General features: G+C 39.8%; 1 protein-coding gene across 2 annotated transcripts in view; it reads left to right on the top strand.

Moving 5' to 3' along the window:
* The first annotated feature begins 253 nt into the window (after window positions 1-253).
* EP300 (E1A binding protein p300) overlaps window positions 254-18,586 on the top strand; it is an 84,624-nt gene continuing 66,291 nt past the window's right edge. Inside the window, exon 1 of one of the 2 annotated variants that reach the window (XM_027592665.2) lies at window positions 254-884. In XM_027592665.2, the coding sequence (XP_027448466.1) occupies window positions 791-884 (94 nt within the window). In that variant the 5' untranslated portion in view covers window positions 254-790. The remainder of the gene's footprint in view (window positions 885-18,586) is intronic. The other variant, XM_027592664.2, reaches the window with a different exon arrangement.

Genomic DNA, 18,586 nt, shown 5'->3' with positions numbered 1-18,586 from the left:
GCGGCGCGAGGAGAGGCCGCCTGCGCCGCCCGCCGGAGCGGGGCCTCCTCGGTGGGCTCGGCGTCGGCGCGGGCGGGCGGCGCTGCTCGGCCCGGCCCCCTCGGCCCTCTGGACCGGCGAGCTCCGCGCCCGGCGTCCTCGCCGCGCCTCCGCCGCCCGCCGCGCGATGTGAGGCGGCGGCGCCAGCCTGGCTCTCGGCTCTGGCGAGCTCTCTGCGGCCATTAGGGGCCGGTGCGGCGGCGGCGCGGAGCGCGGCGGCAGGAGGAGGTCTCGGAGGGTGGGGGCGCAGGTCCGGGAGGGGGCACCGGGAGGAGGTGAGTGTCTCTCGTCGCCTCCTCCTCTCCCCCCTTTTCGCCCCCGCCTCCTTGTGGCGATGAGAAGGAGGAGGACAGCGCCGAGGAGGAAGAGGCTGATGGCGGCGGCGGAGCTCCGAGAGACCTCGGCTGGGCAGGGGCCGGCCGTGGCGGGCCGGGGACTGCGCCTCTAGAGCCGCGAGTTCTCGGGAATTCGCCGCAGCGGACGCGCTCGGCGGATTTGTGCTCCTGTGCCCTCCTCCGGGCCTGGGCGCAGGCCCGGCCCCTCGCACTTGCCCCTACCTTTTCTATCGAGTCCGCATCCCTCTTCGGCCACCGCGACCCAGCGAAGAGAAAAAGGAACTTCCCCCACCCCCCTCGGGGGCCGGCGGAGCCCCCCAAGCCCACCCCAGGGAGCGGGGCGGGGAGCCCTGGCCGAAGAAGAGATTTCCCGAGGATTCTCGTTTTCCTCGCCTGTATCTCCGAAAGAATTAAAAATGGCCGAGAATGTGGTGGAACCGGGGCCGCCTTCAGCCAAGCGGCCTAAACTCTCATCTCCGGCCCTCTCGGCGTCGGCCAGCGATGGCACAGGTTAGTCCCGGGAGCCCTGGCCTTCCACATTCCCCTTAATCTTTTTTGCTCGGTGCACCTTTCCTCTTCCATATTTTCCTTTTTCTCTCTTCTTAGTTTTTTGCTTCTTGATTAATTTTAAAGGTGTTTGAATGAGCTGGTCGAAGACGTCCAGTAGCCCAACCATTTTCTTTGCTTCCTAATACATTTGTTGCAACACTATGTCATATCGATGTGTGTTCTGGAATTAGAGCTTTTGAGTGGTGCTATGGAAATAGCTTTTATTGTTGCTCCCATGCAGTTTAATTTTTGAAATGCCAGTGCATTTGTGTGTAAGGGCTTTTTATGCAATTTTGCTTTGAATTTTTTGTTGTTGAGAAATGAGGAATTGCGAATCCTTTCTCCTCAATTGCACTTACTCTGTTTTCTCTACTTTCCACTCTTTTCAAGATTTTCTCTTTTTTGCACAAGATTTTCCGTTGAGGATGAGAGTGTAAAAAATCTTGATTTTTATTTGTGTGTTATGTGTGATCCAGGATTTCAGGTTTGACGTTAGCTGTAACGTCAAAGCTGAAATTTGTTTCGAATTATTTTACCTACCATTCCTAGCTCCCCCCCTTTTTTATTTGCCTTAAGAATCAATATGGAGCGCAGTTCATTTTACATCTCCCATTTCTTTGGTGTGAGACCAAAATGTCTGAAATTCTGGGGTTTTAGGTTGTGAGAGAGCAGAGGCATTTTCTTTGCAGTTTGTAGTCACTTTCTCTTTTGGGGGGGCGGTGGAGATAACCAATTGTGTGGAGTTATGTACTTGGAAATCAAAATTAGGAGTTGTAAGGATCCCAGTCATGAACTGCAAACATAGACTGACCGTACAAAAGTTTAAAATGTGCATAAGGTACTGTATTTGTGTGTTTTTGTGGGTTTTTTTTTTTTTTTTTATGCTTTAAACATTCTTGGAGATCTATATTTCAGCGTAGAAAAGCTCTACCATTCTTAACTTCACTCAGTTGTGCACCAGCCCTTTTGTCAAGGGAAATTCAGGGAGACTTCCCTCCATCATCCCCTCCTTATAATTAGTTTGGTGCTGTCCTGATGGCCACCGACCTTCTCTTTTGCTGTCGTAGTTGTTTGAGGTGCCAGGATAATGAAGAGGAAGAATGGCTGGCCATCTGACAGTCCACAAGATGTTCCCCCTTACTACGGAGCATCTCTTTAACTCCGCGTCATCCCTCCATCTGCCAGTGAGAGTGCATAATGGAGTTAAATGTACCCTATGAGTTTGTAGAGAACTTTTAAAGCATGTTTCTAAGCAGGCTTCATTTCAGAGGGTGAAAATGTAAGGATATGGCAAATGCTTTGGATTCTTTGCTTTTATAAGAAAAATGTGTCATGAGTTTAAGATAACCTGCAAAGATTGAGGATTTTTGCAGTTTTCTTGTAGTTTTCTACTTTCAGACTTGTAAAATTGGCAATGCAAGAACTTTGATCTGTTCTTATTCCTTGAACTTTCTGTAGTCTTCACAGATTTTTTTTCTCTTACTTGCCTTTTTTCCTTAGAACTGTTACACATATTGAGTATCATATTCCTTTGCACTTACTAAAATGTTCCGAAGGATTTTCAGATCACCTTTAGACGTATTTCTGCCTGTATGTTTTTGTGTTATTTCTTTAATTTTTGTGTAATGTGGTAATGGATTTTACATTTGAGTTCACTAGAGACTTGAGATACTGTAGAGAAAACTTCTTTAATGTGTGTCATTTTGATTACTCCTGATTTGAGTAGCTTACTCTTGGAGTAATGCAAGGCCTGAAGGGAGAGCTGCGCTCTGCTGTTCAGACACCTCTATTCAGGTGCACTACTGCCTTCTCCATATTTGATCTATGTACTTGGCAACTTTAGCTAACTCATTTAGTAGTGTCTCACCTGTCCAGTATACAAAAACTATTTTGCTACTTGAAATATCTTTGTATAATTAAAAGAGTCCTAAATGTATCAAGTGGGTTTTTAGAGTAAAAAACCCTCAACATTGAGATGAACTCAGTAAGAGTTTATCTTAGTATTAGTTACCTTTCTCTGAATTTTGTGATGAGAGTTGATCCCTCCTGCCCCCATTAAGATTGTACTCTAGGAATTCTTCGGTGTCAATTTTTAATCCTAATCAGTATGGGTTTTCGCGGGGGAGGTTGGAGGGAGGTAGTTAAAAAGAAAATACTGTCCCATTGTGAACGTAATACAAGTTGATGATTTTTTATTTTTATTTTATTTTTCTTTTTGCAGGCAGTAGTGTGTAGTATAAGTTGTCAGGGAACTTTTAACAAAGACACTTCACTTCTTAAAACTTTTAAGTTTTCAAACATGTAACTTTTCTGTGTTTTGACTTTTGAGTTATTACCTGGATATTTTATAAATGAAAGTAAGTTGTTTTTTGGTAATTGATTATGAATTTTATCTAGAACTGGGTCAAAATGATCCCAACATTCTAGACATCAGAAACTTTTTTTTATTAATGATTAGGACGTGTGATTTTAGTAGTGTTAAGTGTACCTACCAAGAGTGTTGGCATGTGCCAGTTTTATAGGAAAGAAAACTGGAGCCCAGTTGGGTTGACATACTAACATGTTAACAAAACAGATTAGTGTTTAAATTCCAATTTCTGAATTTTTAAGGTTAGCCACTGATGCAGAATATAAATGACTTCTTTTTTTTCTTTTTAAAGATTTTATTTATTTATTTGAGAGAGAGAATGAGATAGAGAGCATGAGAGGGGAGAGGGTCAGAGGGAGAAGCAGACTCCCCGCCGAGCAGGGACCCCGAAGCGGGACTCGATCCCGGGACTCCAGGATCATGACCTGAGCCGAAGGCTGTCGCTTAACCAACTGAGCCACCCAGGCACCCTATAAATGATTTCTTAATGAGATGTCAAAGATTCTTCTAAAACATTCCAGATTGATTCAAATAACTTGAATTAAGTTCAGGTTTTATGTGTTGGAATAGGGAGGGAGAGACTTACTTTTTTAGCTTTGCATCTTTATGTTCCTGCTTCAATATTTGTACTTGATCCATTGTAAATTTTATTTAACTTGGTATGGTTAGGACAAAACTATTTGATAAATAAAATAACTTTATGTTCTCCACCCAAAAAAAGATTATAAAAGCCATTTGTAGAAATATTTTGGTAAAATTATTGACCAAGAAAGTTAACAGGTAAGTCCTGAAAATATTTTTTTTTTTTTTAAGATTTTATTTATTTATTTGAGAGAGAGAATGAGAGAGACAGTACATGAGAGGGGGTAAGGTCAGAGGGAGAAGCAGACTCCCCGCTGAGCAGGGAGTCCGATGTGGGACTCGATCCCGGGACTCCAGGATCATGACCTGAGCCGAAGGCAGTCGCTTAACCAACTGAGCCACCCAGGCGCCCAATCCTGAAAATATTTCTTGAACCTATTTCTAGTAATAATAATCTGAGCAATGGGCTTGATGAGGATGATATAGTTGCTTTCATTGTTCATTGGATATGTTCTGTCTCTGCTTTGTAAACACTTAATGCTATATGCATTGAAAGAACAGACTCTGGAAAGGTGGATGACAGCCTTAGGATCTGGCATATTAAGTAACGATCTTTCTGGTCTTGGTACCAGTTTTGTAGTTCTGTGTACTCATGTCAGAATTGGCTTGGATTTTATCCCTGTTTTTCATTTCAAAGGAACAGGGCAGATAGTATATAAAATATATTATTTTGACCACTAGATTAATATACATAATAGAGAAGTGGCAAGGATTTTTTTTTTTTTTTAATGTCAGTTATACTTTCTCAAAACACTGCTGTGGATTAATGGTTTATTATCCTAACCAGAATATTTTTGTTGGAGGCCATTTCTTTTTCAGCTCTTAAACCTATGATACTGTGTTTTAATTTTATTTTTAAGGCATGCATGTTTATATTAGAGTTCTCCTGGAGTTTTTCGGTTATGGCTCCTTGGTCCAATGAGGTATTGCTGACCTCAGTGTTATGTTGCAAAACATTTTATTAAGTGCCTTGAACTCTGGCAGTTGCTTATTCTCAAGGCTTTGTAAGTTCATTTATAGGGCTTCAAGAAGGCTATATGTGGTTGATAGTGAGATAGTGACTTTTGTTAAATTGTAAATCTTGTACATGTTACATACAGTATGGGTGCCCTTTTCCAGCAGAAATTCGTGTCTGTCACAGACGTAAGAAATGTACTGGCGTGTCCAGTGAATGTGTAATGGAGAGAGAGGAAACGGTTTCTGCCTTTGGTTGCCTTTTCGCATTATTTTCTGTTTTACTTTGCTTTTCCACCTTCTCCATAGTCTGTTCTATAAAAAGCGAGATAAATTGAAACAAGAAGTTGAAAATAAGTGCCTAGTGGTGTTTGTAGGAACATTAAGTGGTAAATAGGAAAGGGAAAAAAAAGAGTAGGAAGAATGTTGCAGATACAAGTGGGAGTGTAAAATACCTCTTCCTGGTATATTTACAAAAACAGTTCAGGAGCTGTTCTGCCAATTCCTAACAGCCAACAATTAATAGAAAAATAAGATATGCTTGTTGTGTGTGTATTTTGTGATTTTAGGGTTTCTTCTTTGAGAATTTCCGAAGTTGAATTTTTTTAGTGCAGCAAATATTAGAGAAATTAATGGGCAAATTGAAACTTAAATTATGCCAAGTATAAACATTTAAAACATTAAATTTTGCAGGTGATTTTTTTCATGTGATGGGTGTTAGTTTTCTTAAATTTTGGTAGGAAATTTTTTATTGTTCAGTTCTTAGAGGTTTTTTTTGTTGTTGTTTGTTTTTTCTCACAGGTTTAAGAGAATAAATATTAAGGTGTTAAGCTTCTCCTGAACAGTTTAGATATCCTTTGTTTTTAGATATAGATCTTACTTTATAAATGCTTCAAAAGGCAATTAGGAGTAATTTAGTTGAGAGAGAGAAACAAAAACTCAAACTCCTGGGGAAAAAAGTGAGCGGTTAAGAAAAGGGGTTTTGGAGACACTACTTTAGAGTTCTGATCCCAGACGTGCCTTTTTAACTGTGAACCTTGGGCCAGTTACTTAACCTCTTTCTCTCAGCTTCCTCACCTGTAGTACCCACCCTACAGGATTGTGGTGCGGAATAAACGAAAATTCTCTTTGTCGACAAATGTTTAGGATAGAGTGCTTGCTGCAGTGTAACATGCGCTCATTGTGTTGATGGTTTTTAACCTTACTGGCTAAATATATAGCAACGACAAAGCAGTGGTGATTTTTTAATGGATTTATAGATAGATTGGATAAAGAGAGCCAAGTTCGTGAAGTTCAGAGAGTAGTAGTCCAAGAAGTAAAGCTTATGGTGCAGTTAGCCAATAGATCTCAAAGATTGTTTCTGAAGAGTGTAAGAATATGGTAGCAGAGACTAAAATAAAAGTAGAAGTACTATATGTACTGTCATATAGGGTGTCTTGAATATGTAAGTAATTAAAATGGAAATCAAGTATTTAAAGCGTGAGAAATCAAAGATTGTTCCTACTGGAAATGCTCAAGTCAGAATGGCTTTTTGCTAAAGAACTGTGTGATTGAGCACTACTTTTTCTATTTTCTGTTTGCTTACTGGGTTTTTTTTTTTTTTTAAGATTTGATTTATTTATTTGACAGAGAGAGAGATAGCAAGAGCAGGAACACAAGCCAGGGGGAGTGGGAGAGGGAGAAGCAGGCTTCCCGTGGAGCAGGGAGCCCGATGCGGGGCTCGATCCCAGGACCCTGGGATCATGACCTGAGCTGAAGGCAGACGCTTAACGACTAGCCACCCAGGCGCCCCTGCTTACTGGGTCTTAAAAGACTTTTTTAAAAAGGAAGAGGGAGAAGAAAAGAAGCAGTGCAGTGCTTTTCAGATTTTTTTGACCACACCCCGTAAGAACTACATTTTACATGGAGAACTAGAGACGCTACCTCAGCAAGCGGACAAACTACTTACCCTTACTATCTGTAATATACTCTGGTGTTTTCTATTATGTTTGTTTCTTTTTTTTTTAAAGTGCTGGTTGTGACCTACCATATTGATTTCATGACCCACTATTGGCTTGTGACCCACAATTTGAAAAATACTGGCTTAGAAGAGTTGACAAGCTGGCATTCATCTGTATTGGACCAATATTTTCTGTATATTAGGCATTTATCCTCAGTGCAGGGAATACTCTGGTAATCAAGATGGATATGGACCCTTCCTTCCCATTGCTCATAGATAAGGGGATGAGAGTGACATTCAAGACTGATGTGACCAGGGCGCCTGGGTGGCTCAGTTGTTAAGCGTCTGCCTTCAGCTCAGGTCATGATCCCAGGATACTGGGATCGAGCCCCGCATCGGGCTCCCTGCTCCGCGGGAAGCCTGCTTCTCCCTCTTCCACTCCCCCTGCTTGTGTTCCCTCTCTCACTGTGTCATTCTCTGTCAAATAAATAAATTAAAAAAAAAAAAAGACATGTGACCAGCGTTGTATTTGGGAAGTACTCTGTACAGTGGGAGAAATAGGAGGGCCTATAACCTGTAACTACTGTTCCTCTGGTTGCTGTCTTTGAGGAATTGATGTCTGATCTTGAAATCTGAAGGATAGAATATAATCGTAAGAGTGAGCCCAGGCTGGGAACAAGAGTATGGCCTGTTCAGGGAACCTATTAAGTTCATCTGACTGGGGGGATAGCAAGAAATATAATCATAGAGGTGAGTATGGAGCCAGTTATGCTTGGCTTATAATACCTTTTTTTTTTTTTTTTTGGCTTATAATACTTATTGGAGTTCAGATTTTCCATTTCAGCTCTTTTTCAAAAGATTTTTATTTATTTATTTGACAGAAAGCAATCGCATGCAAACATGCACAATTGAGCAGCAGGGAGAGGGAGAAGCAGGTTCCCCACTGAGCGAGGAGGAGCCCGATGGGGGGCTCCATCCCAGGGCCCTGAGATCATGACCTGAGCCAAAGGCAGATGCTTAACCCATTGAGCCACCCAGGCACTCCCCATTTTAGCTCTTTTAAATGGATGGGGCATAATTGTACCTTGATGATTGACTAAAGTGAGGAATGCTTTGGAAAGGAACAGGGAAAAATATGAAACAGGGAGACCAGAGAGATGGCTGTTTTAGGATTCCAGCTGTGATGAGGGTGGCCTGAATTAGTAGATGGAAAGCAGTGAAAAGATTTGAGGAAAGTGGGTGACCAGCAGAACTTGGTGATTAATTACTCATTAGGATTTTGTGATAGAGGGATCAAGGGTAATTCCCAAGTTTCAAGTTTGGGCAGCTGGGTTGGAGAGGTTGCCATTTTCTAAGATAGCAAACATAGGAAGTGAAGTATTTGTGTATGGATGTGGTGGGGAGGGGTTGTGATGAGTTAAATTGTGAACATTTTGAAGTTGTGTGATTCTCCTGAGTTGAGTAGTCACTGTTTTCATTTGGTGTGTCTTTCTCTCCTTTCAGCCAACAAACATTAATTACCAAAGATCAATTATTAGACACTTGGAAATTTAAAAATGAATCGGTTGCACTTTTTGCTCTCAAAGCACTTAGGATCTGGTGGGGTTGGTATACATGTCCACACAATTTTCCTGTGAGTTATTACAAATAAGTATTTTTTTTTTTTTAAGATTTTATTTATTTATTTGACAGAGAGCGAGAGCAGGAACACAAGCAGGAGGAGTGGGAGAGGGAGAAGCAGGCTTCCCGCAGAGCAGGGAGCCCGATGCGGGGCTCGATCCCAGGACCCTGGGATCATGACCTGAGCCGAAGGCAGATGCTCTACGACTGAGCCACCCAGGCGCCCTCTCATAAGTATTCTGAAAAGTAGAGGATAGGGATTGTGTCTGACGGGGTGTGTTTGGAGAACTGAGGGAAAACTTCAGAGGGAAAGTTGAACAGAGGTAGGAGAACTTGAAGATAACTTACCTTAGAAGTAGAGAAAATTGGAAGAGTACTTCTTTTTTCTTTTTTTCTTTTTTAAGATTTATTTATTTGACAGAGACACAGCGGGAGAGGGAACACAAGCAGGGGGGAGTGGGAGAGGGAGAAACAGGCTTCTCCCTAAGTAGGGAGCCCAGTGCAGGACTCAATCCCAGGACCCTGGGATCATGACCTAAGCCGAAGGCAGACGCTTAACGACTGAGCCACCCAGGCGCCCCGGAAGAGTATTTCTGTTTAACAAATGCAGGTGGTTCTAATGTGGCTGGAATCAGACTGTGGTGTATGTTTTCATGTGAGACAGATGGGAAAGGATTTTGGTGTCCTATTATGAAAAGACAGCAATGTAGTAAGGAGTTTGACATTTTTACCATCAGAATTAAAATTTTATGAATGAGAGAATGACATGGTCAGGGAAAAGGGAAGACTAATTCTGGTGACATGGTATAGGATCAGTAGCAAGGAGAGCACCTAATGGCAGGAAGACTAGGGGTATGTCATTTATCTTTTGAAGTGCACTTCCATTTGCCTTGGAAGTTTTCAGTAGACTGTAATTATTGATGTGAATTGTTTATTTTTTTAAGGTCCAAGTTTTGTTTACCAGTTGTCCTAAATGTAGAGAATAACAGCAGATAACTCAAACAATTCACTCTCTCCTTTTTCTTTGCAGATATGCAATCTTTAGAAATTTTTTTGGTTTTGTTTTTTGGAGAGATGGTATGATAGCTCTATCACGTAGGATCCCCTATAGGCATTTCATTCCCTCAGAACTAACCCCAGTCAAGCAAACAAATCTTATACTCACCACAAAGCTTCTCCCAAGATGTTACCACTACTCAAAATCAAGAAATGATCAGTGGTAGTTAAGTTAACATGCAGTTTAGGTTTAATATAAACATGTCATTGAGTTGATTTTTAAGGTGGGATTTTGATAAAAGTGTCCTCACCTTTTAGTTAATTTCATGCGAAGAAGTGTCACCATATTAATAAATAAAGAGCAAGGCAGATAGTCCGTATAAAACTTCTAAAAGTGGGCCGAGGTCACACATTTGATCAGTTATATAGCACTTGATCTCTGTTTAAATTTTAAGACTAACTTAAATGTGTTGGGGTTAAGAGGCAACTTCAAGTCAATCACTTGCCAAAGTATAGGTACACCTTTTGATGTCATGGTTGCAGGACAATGTTAAGAATGCATATTTTGAAATTTGCTTGCACTTCTGCCCTTTAACTCCATTGGATTTCAGAATTCAACACTTGATAACATGCATAACTATGTGATCCTGTATAATCCAATATTGATCATCATCTTCAATCCAAGTTTGTATATAAAATCACAAATTGTTTTCCAGTTTTCTTGAAAAGTATTAGAAGTCATATCTGTTTTTCCAGCATGGATATTTCATTTAATTTTCTTAGTCTTTCAAAAGTAGTTTTAAGTGTTTATGCATCTTTCTTACCTTGATAGGTGGATTGTTTGTGATTAGATTAGTTCTGCATCTACAGAGTATCAAAATACTATTTTTAAATAAAGCACTGAATGAAGGTTAGGAAAGTTGTTTCAACCTAATTTCATGAAGTTTGCAAATTTGCCTCATTTTAAAGACTGTATCTAAAATGTCATGCTGCTTTTTTTTTTTTTTAAGATTTTTATTTGAGAGAGAGAGCACAAGTGGGGTGAGGGGCAGAGGGAGAAGCAGGCTCTTCGCTGAGCAGGGAGCCCCATGCGGGGTTCGATCCCAGGACTCCAGGATCATGACCTGAGCTGAAGGCAGCCTTTTAACCGACTGAGCCACCCAGGTGCCCCTAAAATGTCATGCTTCTTAAGCACCCCAAAAAGTTGAGTTAATAATGTAGGAAGTGCCCTAAACCAGTAAGAATGAGAGATCTTTGTTATATTGTCAATGTCTAGCCAAACTGTTATCAGATTTATTGAAGTTACATAGATTTGACTTTCATTTCCATCCTTATTTTTTTTAAATCCCAGATCCCTCACCTGGAATAGGGACTCTGAGCATTCTGATTTCCGCCCACCTCATCACTCACTTTGCTCTCCCTACTTGTAATTCTTGCGGTTGAACTGGTTGAGCTTTAGGTGGTACACGTCCCATTTTCTTTCTCTCCACACTTCACCTGCCCTGCTCCTACTTACCCTCTGGCCTTACCACTGGGTTAGAGGAAAGAGAGGTTTTGAGATCTGGAATGTTCGTTTTTTTAAAAACATTTTAATGCCATATAGAAAACTAATGAGATCTGGAATGTTCGTTTTTTTAAAAACATTTTAATGCCATGTAGAAAACTAAATGAAAGCAGAATCAGGGGCACCTGGGTGTCTCAGTTCGTTAAGTGTCTGCCTTTGGCCGAGGTCATAATCCCAGGGTCCCTCCATCGGGCTCCTTGCTCAGTAGGGAGCCTGCTTCTCCCTCTCCCTCTGCTGCTCCCTCTGCCTGTGGACGTGCGTGCGCGCCCTCTCTGCCAAATAAATAAAATCTTTAAAAAAAGAATCAGTGGATGAGTTCTGTCTTCTAAGTGGATACTTGAGAATTTACTAGTTTTGGAACAGTATGGTTATTAGTATGGGTATTTTGCTTATGTGCACAGTTTAAGAGCAGAACTGAGTTTTTATTTGACTTCAGTTTACCTGAAGCACAAAAATAAGCCTGTTACAAACAAATAATGTTTGAGCCTTCTATATAGGAAAAAAACGTATAACTGGGAAGAGGTGCTATTCAGTAAAATTAGATTTTGAACCAAAATTATTTCAAGTTTCACATTGTAATTAGTAATTTAAGAAAAAGCCTCTTATTTATGCTCACAGCACAGTGCAGTGTGTGGGATTGTATTAAGAATTCTAATTTTGGGGGTGCCTGGGTGGCTCAGTCGTTAAGCGTCTGCCTTCAGCTCAGGTCATGGTTCCAGGTTCCTGGGATCCAGCCCCGCATCGGGCTCCCTGCTCAGCAGGAAGCCTGCTTCTCCCTCTCCCACTCCCCCTGCTTGTGTTCCCTCTCTTGGTGTGTCTCTCTCTGTCAAATAAATAAAATCTTTAAAAAAAAAATTCTAATTTTGAAGGTTATGCTTCATTTATATATTTCATGGTGGGTAGTATTTATCTAGTTCTCACATATTGTAGAATCATCTTTATCTTGATTTTTTGGAAAGGCTAAGTGATGTCAGTATTCATTTTGCAAGAGATTATATGGCTAAATCAATATAGCAATGTAGAAAACACCAAGTGTGACCTACAAAATCAGTAGGTAATAATGAAAGGATTTTTTTTTTGAAAGGATGTTTTGACTCAACACTAGTTTCCCACATATTCAATCCAAATTCATTTTTGTTTAGATTGTCACATTTCTAAATACCTGGTCCATTGGATACACTTCATGTATTCTAAACGTTGCAAATCACATTTAAATCTGTCCTGTCAGTCACATTTGTATCACTGTATCACTGTGTTTGGATTGAATGTACACTCAGGTGAAGAAACATTTTACTCAAAGTTATTTTGTACTTGAGCATCATTAAAGGTATTTGGGAACTTGTCAATGAACTATTTGGTAGAAATCATCTGCTAATGATATTGATTGGTTGATAATTTTGGAAAGTAAGCAGGAAATGTCTTATTGGAGATAGTGTGAGTTCATTCAACAGTTGTTTGTGATACTGTTTTTTGATACTTGCCATAGGATAGTTTAAAAGGTAATGGAATAAATTTCAGATTTATAAATTTCTAATCATAGAGAAAGGGGGCAATTAAACAAGTATTTAGGAGCTTACTTTAATATCTAGAAGAGATACTTGTTGTCTTTTCCTTTCTTACCTCCTCAGTCCGCTGCAGTCTGGCATTTGCTCTTTCCAACTCCACTGAACTACTCTTATCTAGATTAGTAAATATTTCCTAGTATATCTACATTTAGTAAATTCTGTCTGGAGCATGGGACACCACTAACATTTCCTTCTTGGAACCTGGTTTCCAGGACAGTGTTCCTGGTGGATGGGCTTGGGGAATGGTGGGTTTCAACATCCTTTGATGGTTAAGATTATTGTCCCTTAAATACTTGTATATCTGATGGTCCCCTTAATGTCTAACAGTGACTTTTTTCTTACATCACCATGTCTTCCTCTGGATTTCCCTTCTGGATAACAGAACTCCTGTATACTTTTAGGTTGTCCAACCCAGAAACTTAGGCGTCATCCTTGTTTTTCTTCTAAATCCCCTACCTATAGTCACAAAGAGTTCTTACAGTTGGCATCTTTGATGCCTCTGCCCATTTAGTACTTCTGCTCCAGATCAACTGCTAGTTTTTGTTACTTCTCCAGCAGCAGCCTCCTAACCAGTCTCTCTGACTCCAGACACGTCTGTCCGATTCATTCTTCATCTTGTTTGCCTGAGTGGGCTTTAAGAAATACAAATCTGTTCATACCAGATTTTTGCTTAAAAGTCTTCAGTAGACCAATTTTCTCTTTAGAATAAAAATTCTGAACTCTTAGGTTAAGGGATCATCTAGGTTTCTCATGTTTGTTGAACATCTAAATTTTATTCAGCTGATCTGGACTAATCCCTATGAAGGGCAAGTTGAGATAGGGGCCTGAGAAGATGATTTATTTGAACCTTCATTTTTTCCCCTTTCCTTGAAGGAAAAGGAAGAACTTGAAGAGCTCAGTAACAAGCGTGAAATTGAGACTGGTCAGTACTAAAATCCACCATCCAGTAGGATTTCCTAAATTGTGACATTACATTTTTTAATTATTCCCTTGCATCTTCATACATACTGCTTTTAGTTTGGGACTTGCTTTTCTAACAGGTTTTAGACCATGGGTTTCATTTGCTGTTTAGGACAAAGTTGTAGCTAAGGACTCACCCTGGAAGTTATCCTGGCCCTTCCCTCTGGACAGAAGGTTCTGAAATTTCTCATCAGGCATTCAGATTCTCTATCACTCAGCCAGGGACACCAGAATCTTCTGTGTGAGTTTACCTTTCTCAATGAACACTCTTCCTATCCCAAAAAAAACAGAACAACAGTAGAACTCCATGAGGGAAGTAGAGAAAGTTGTACTGTCTCTTGATGGAAGGGGTGACTTGAGCTCACAGTTGCTAAATGAGGTCAGCTTATAGAATTGGGGTTAGACTCCCTGAGCAGTGCCAAGGTATAGGTAACAGTGATAGCTGATGGTATTTAGGAATTATAAATGTCCAGAGCTTTTAGGCACACAAAGTAGCTTAGGAGTAATGATGACTTAATGATATTAAATGAAATAATAGCGTCTATTTGATCAAAGTATATATGACTTTTACAGTCTTCCAAATTTAATCAGTATAGCTGTTGAAAATGTTTTAAGTAGAGGTAAGAGAACTTTTATTAAGTTACAAATACCAAATCAGATATAAATAATTATAATATGCAATTTTAGAATTGCTGAAAACGTTAATTCTGTGAGCTTATGCTAGATCTTGTGAGAAATGTAAATATTTATTAAATACAACCCTTGGGGCGCCTGGGTGGCTCAGTCACTTGAGCGTTCGACTCTTGATTTCGGCCCAGGTCATGATCTTGGGGTTGTGGGGTTGAGCCCCCACATCCGGCAGGGAGTCTGCTTGAGAATCTTTGCCTTTGCCCCTCCCCCGTGCACATACTTGAGCTCTCTCTCTCTCTCTCAAATCTTTTAAAAAAGATAAATGCAACCCTTCTCCTTCAGATACTCATAATTTGGTAATGAAGTAATGATGCACACAAATATTTAGCCATAACAAAAGATAGAAGATAGTAAGTGCACAGTTGATTGAGAGCCATCTTGGAAAAGAAGAGAATTGGAATCAGTCTTGAGTTGAAACCTGAGTGGATCTCTTGTAGTAGTAACTACAATTTAGGTCTTTTAAAAGTACAGGATTGCCATTAAAGAACAGTCCTAAACTTTTATTTTCAGGGTCTACCAATGTAAACCCTCCTGTCTGGCTTCACAATGGAGCTTAACTTTGTAATGTGATGTGAAATGTTTTGCATAAACATGAGGCAGCAATCAAATGGAGCAAATTTGGCTGTAGTACAGATTAAATTAAAATCCTCAAGATTCTAGGGTCTACAGTAAGATTTGTGTATTACTAAAGTTGATTTCTCCTCAGTGAATTCTGTGTATGTGGCTCTTACCTACTTCTGATATTGTTGAGAGGATTAGTGGGAATGATAAAATTATTGAAGTGCCAAGAACAATCCCTGACAACGTTGAAAGTGCCTGATAAAAGTTTCTTGTTATTATAAGATTGTTTTGTCTCCTAATAGGGTAATGATTCCATTGAATAATAATAAAATATTTTCATGGTGCTTAATATGTGTCAGCACTATTTTAAATACATATTAACTCATTTAATACTCAACAAATAACTTATGAAGTAGGTACTTTCCTATTATACAGAGGTGGAAACTAGGCTCTTCTGTGTGTACTTCAGAACCCTCTGGTCTGTTTCCCTGAAAAACTTAGAATTTTGATTGGCATTGCACTGAATGTGTAATTTTTCTTGTATTATTACTTTGGCTAGATTCTCCAGTACAACATTGAATTAGAAATGTTTGTCATAGGTATCTTTGTCTTGTTCTGATGCTAAAGAGACTTTTGATGTTGGTCCATTAATGCATATTTGCTGTCAGTTTTTATGTTTTGGAAGGAACCTTTTTTATCACTTTAAGGAAGTTCCCATCACTTTCTTGATCGCTGTAGTTTTTTGTTGGTTTGGTTTGGGTTTTTTTGTGTGTGATTGGGTATTGAATTTTATACAGTGCTTTTCTTAGAGCCTTGAGATGAACCTTGTATTTTCTTTCTCCTTTGTTAATATGATGAATGACTTAAAGATATTCTAGGCTTCTAATGCAAACCCCTCCCCCCCGGATTCCTGACATTATCTCAACTTGATCGGTACAGTACATTTTAAAGACACTTGATGAGTTTGATTTGCTGGGGGTTTGTTTTTGTTTTGGGGGGTGTTTTATTTTTTGGATTTTTGCTTATGCTCATGATTTTCTTTTCTTGTACTGGCCATGTGATTTTTAGAGTATTCTGTTTTCTAGAAGTGTGTGTATGAGGTTGACTTGTCTTTTACTTGAAAGTTCAGTAAGACATGCCTGTAAAAACATTTAGATCTGGTGTTTTCCTTATGGGAAGATTAACCAACGATTAAGACAGACTATTTCTTTCTTTTCTTTTTTTTAAGATTTATTTATTTGAGAGGGAGGGAGAGAACCTGGGGAGGGGCACGGGGAGAGGGCGGGAGAATCCCAAGCCGACTCCTCCCTGGGCAGAAGCCTGATGCACGGCTGGATCTCATGACCCTCAGATCATGACCTGAGCCAAAACCAAGAATTAGACACTTGACTGCACCACTGAGGCACCCCCAGACTATTTCTTTAATAGTAATAATAGGCTCTCTATGTCTCCTTCTTTTAAACTTTTTTAAATGGGAAATTTCAATTTAATAGTATAAAGGAACTCCCGTGTGCCTGTTACTTGAAGTTATTTTTGCATACACATACATGCTCCCTCCTTTCTTTTTTTTGCTGGAGTGTTTTATAGCAAATCCCAGACAAGTCATTTCACCAGAAATACTTCAATATGTATCTTTTAGTTAAAAGGATTTGTTTTAACGTAGTAACTATGCTATTACCACACCCACCAAAATTGATAATTTAATATTACCCACCACTCAGTCGTATATAATTTTCCTGATTTTCTTTTTAAGATTTTATTTATTTATTTGAGATACATGAGTGGCACCTGGGGAGGGGCAGAAGGAGAGGGAGGGACAGAGAAACTCTTGCGGACTTCCTTGCTGAGCGCAGAGCCCAACTCAGGGCTCAGTCCCATGACCCTGAGAACATGACCTCAGCCAAAACCAGGAGTCAGATGCTCGACTGACTGAGCCACCCAGGTGCCTCGTCCTGATTCTCTTCTTAAAAATGTGTGTTCTTATAGTTGGTTTTCAGGTTCCAAACAAGATATGTCTAGTTGTAAAAAAAAAAAAAAGAAGATATGTTTAGTTGGGTCTTTTTTTTTTAAGATTTTATTTATTTATTTGACAGCGATAGCAGGAACACAAGCAGGGGGAGTGGGAGAGGGAGAAGCGGGGCTCAATCCCATCATGACCGGAGCCAAAGGCAGATGCTTAACGACTGAGCCACCCAGGCGCCCCTAGTTGTTGGATCTTTAAAACAACTCCTCCCATTCCTTTATATTTGTCTTTTTATTTTATTTTAGGTTTTATTTATTTATTTGACAGAGACACAGCCAGAGAGGGAACAGAAGCAGGGGGAGAGGGAGGGAGAGGGAGAAGCAGGCTTCCCGCGGAGCAGGGAGCCCGATGAAGGGCTCGATCCCAGGACCCTGGGATCATGACCTGAGCCGAAGGCAGACGCTTAACGACTGAGCCACCCAGGCGCCCCTATATTTGTCTTTTAATGTCATTGATTTGTTGCAGAAACTAGGACGTTTATCCTACAGAATTTCTTTTTTTTTTTTTTCCAGAATTTCTTTTTGACTAAGGTTTCATGAATATTTTCTCAGGAACATATCCGTTTTTGACTCTTCAGTTTTTTTGTGTGAAGCTTATTAGATGTATTGCTTTCTGTTTTTTTTTTTTCTTAACCTTCCCATAAATTTATTTTTTATTACTCTTCAAAGAACCAACTTCTGGGCGCCTGGGTGGCTCAGTTGGTTAAGTGACTGCCTTTGGCTCAGGTCATGATCCTGGAGTCCTGGGATCGAGTCCCACATCGGGCTCCCTGCTCAGCGGGGAGTCTGCTTCTCCCTCTGACCCTCCCCCCTCTCATATTCTCTCTCTCTCTCTCTCTCTCATTCTCTCTCTCAAATAAATAAATAAAATCTTTAAAAAAAAAAAAAAACAAAGAACCAACTTCTGGTTTTGTTGGTACCCTCTCAGTTGTATCCCTGTTTTTCTCTTCTGTTGATAATTGCTTTTATCTTTTATTATCTTGCTACTATTTTTTTCTAACATCATAACTTGGCTACTTAACTCAAGTTTTATCTTTATTTTTTTATTTAAGTTTTGAAATGTTACTTTTCTTTTGTGATTTCCTCTTACTCATATGTATGCTTTTAAAATTTCTAAGTGAGCGGAGGTGGTTTTTTTTGTTTTGTTTTTTACTTAAATGTTCAACACTAAAACTATGCAGATAATGGGATATTACCTTGTATACTGCAGGGGGAAAGTAAAATGCAAAATTGTTCATAAAATATGTATGATTTTAGTTTTGTGACTTGTGTAAGTGGAAACAGTGAAGGAAATACATCCACATATTAAGCAGTTGTCTTTCAGTAGTGATATCAGGGGCATTTTTTTAAAAAGATTTTATTTATTTGTCAGAGAGCACAAAGCAGGGGGAGCGGCAGGCAGAGGAAGAAGCAGGCTCCCCACTGAGCAGGGAGCATGATGATCCCAAGATCCTGGGATCATGACCTGAGCTGAAGGCAGACACTTTACCAACTGAGCCACCCAGGTATCCCGATGATATCAGGGAAATTTTATTTGAAACCTTATTTGTATTCCAAAACACCTAAGACACATTCTGTTTTTATAATGGAGGAGCATAAAATGATTTTTTCAAAAGGAAAGAATAATACTGTAAAAGTCTGGATTCTGAATCACGCCCTGAGATCCTGGGATGTGATTGATAGCAAATATATATATTAATATATATTTTCCATATATATTAGAATTTCCCATTCTTTTTTTAAAACAGATTTTGTTTATTTGACAGAGAGTGAGAGTGAGAG

The sequence above is a fragment of the Zalophus californianus genome, chromosome 9, assembly GCF_009762305.2.
Source record: "Zalophus californianus isolate mZalCal1 chromosome 9, mZalCal1.pri.v2, whole genome shotgun sequence".
NCBI lineage: Eukaryota > Metazoa > Chordata > Mammalia > Carnivora > Otariidae > Zalophus > Zalophus californianus.
Note: the sequence above shows the minus strand (reverse complement) of the source record. Positions and strands in the feature narration are given on the sequence as shown.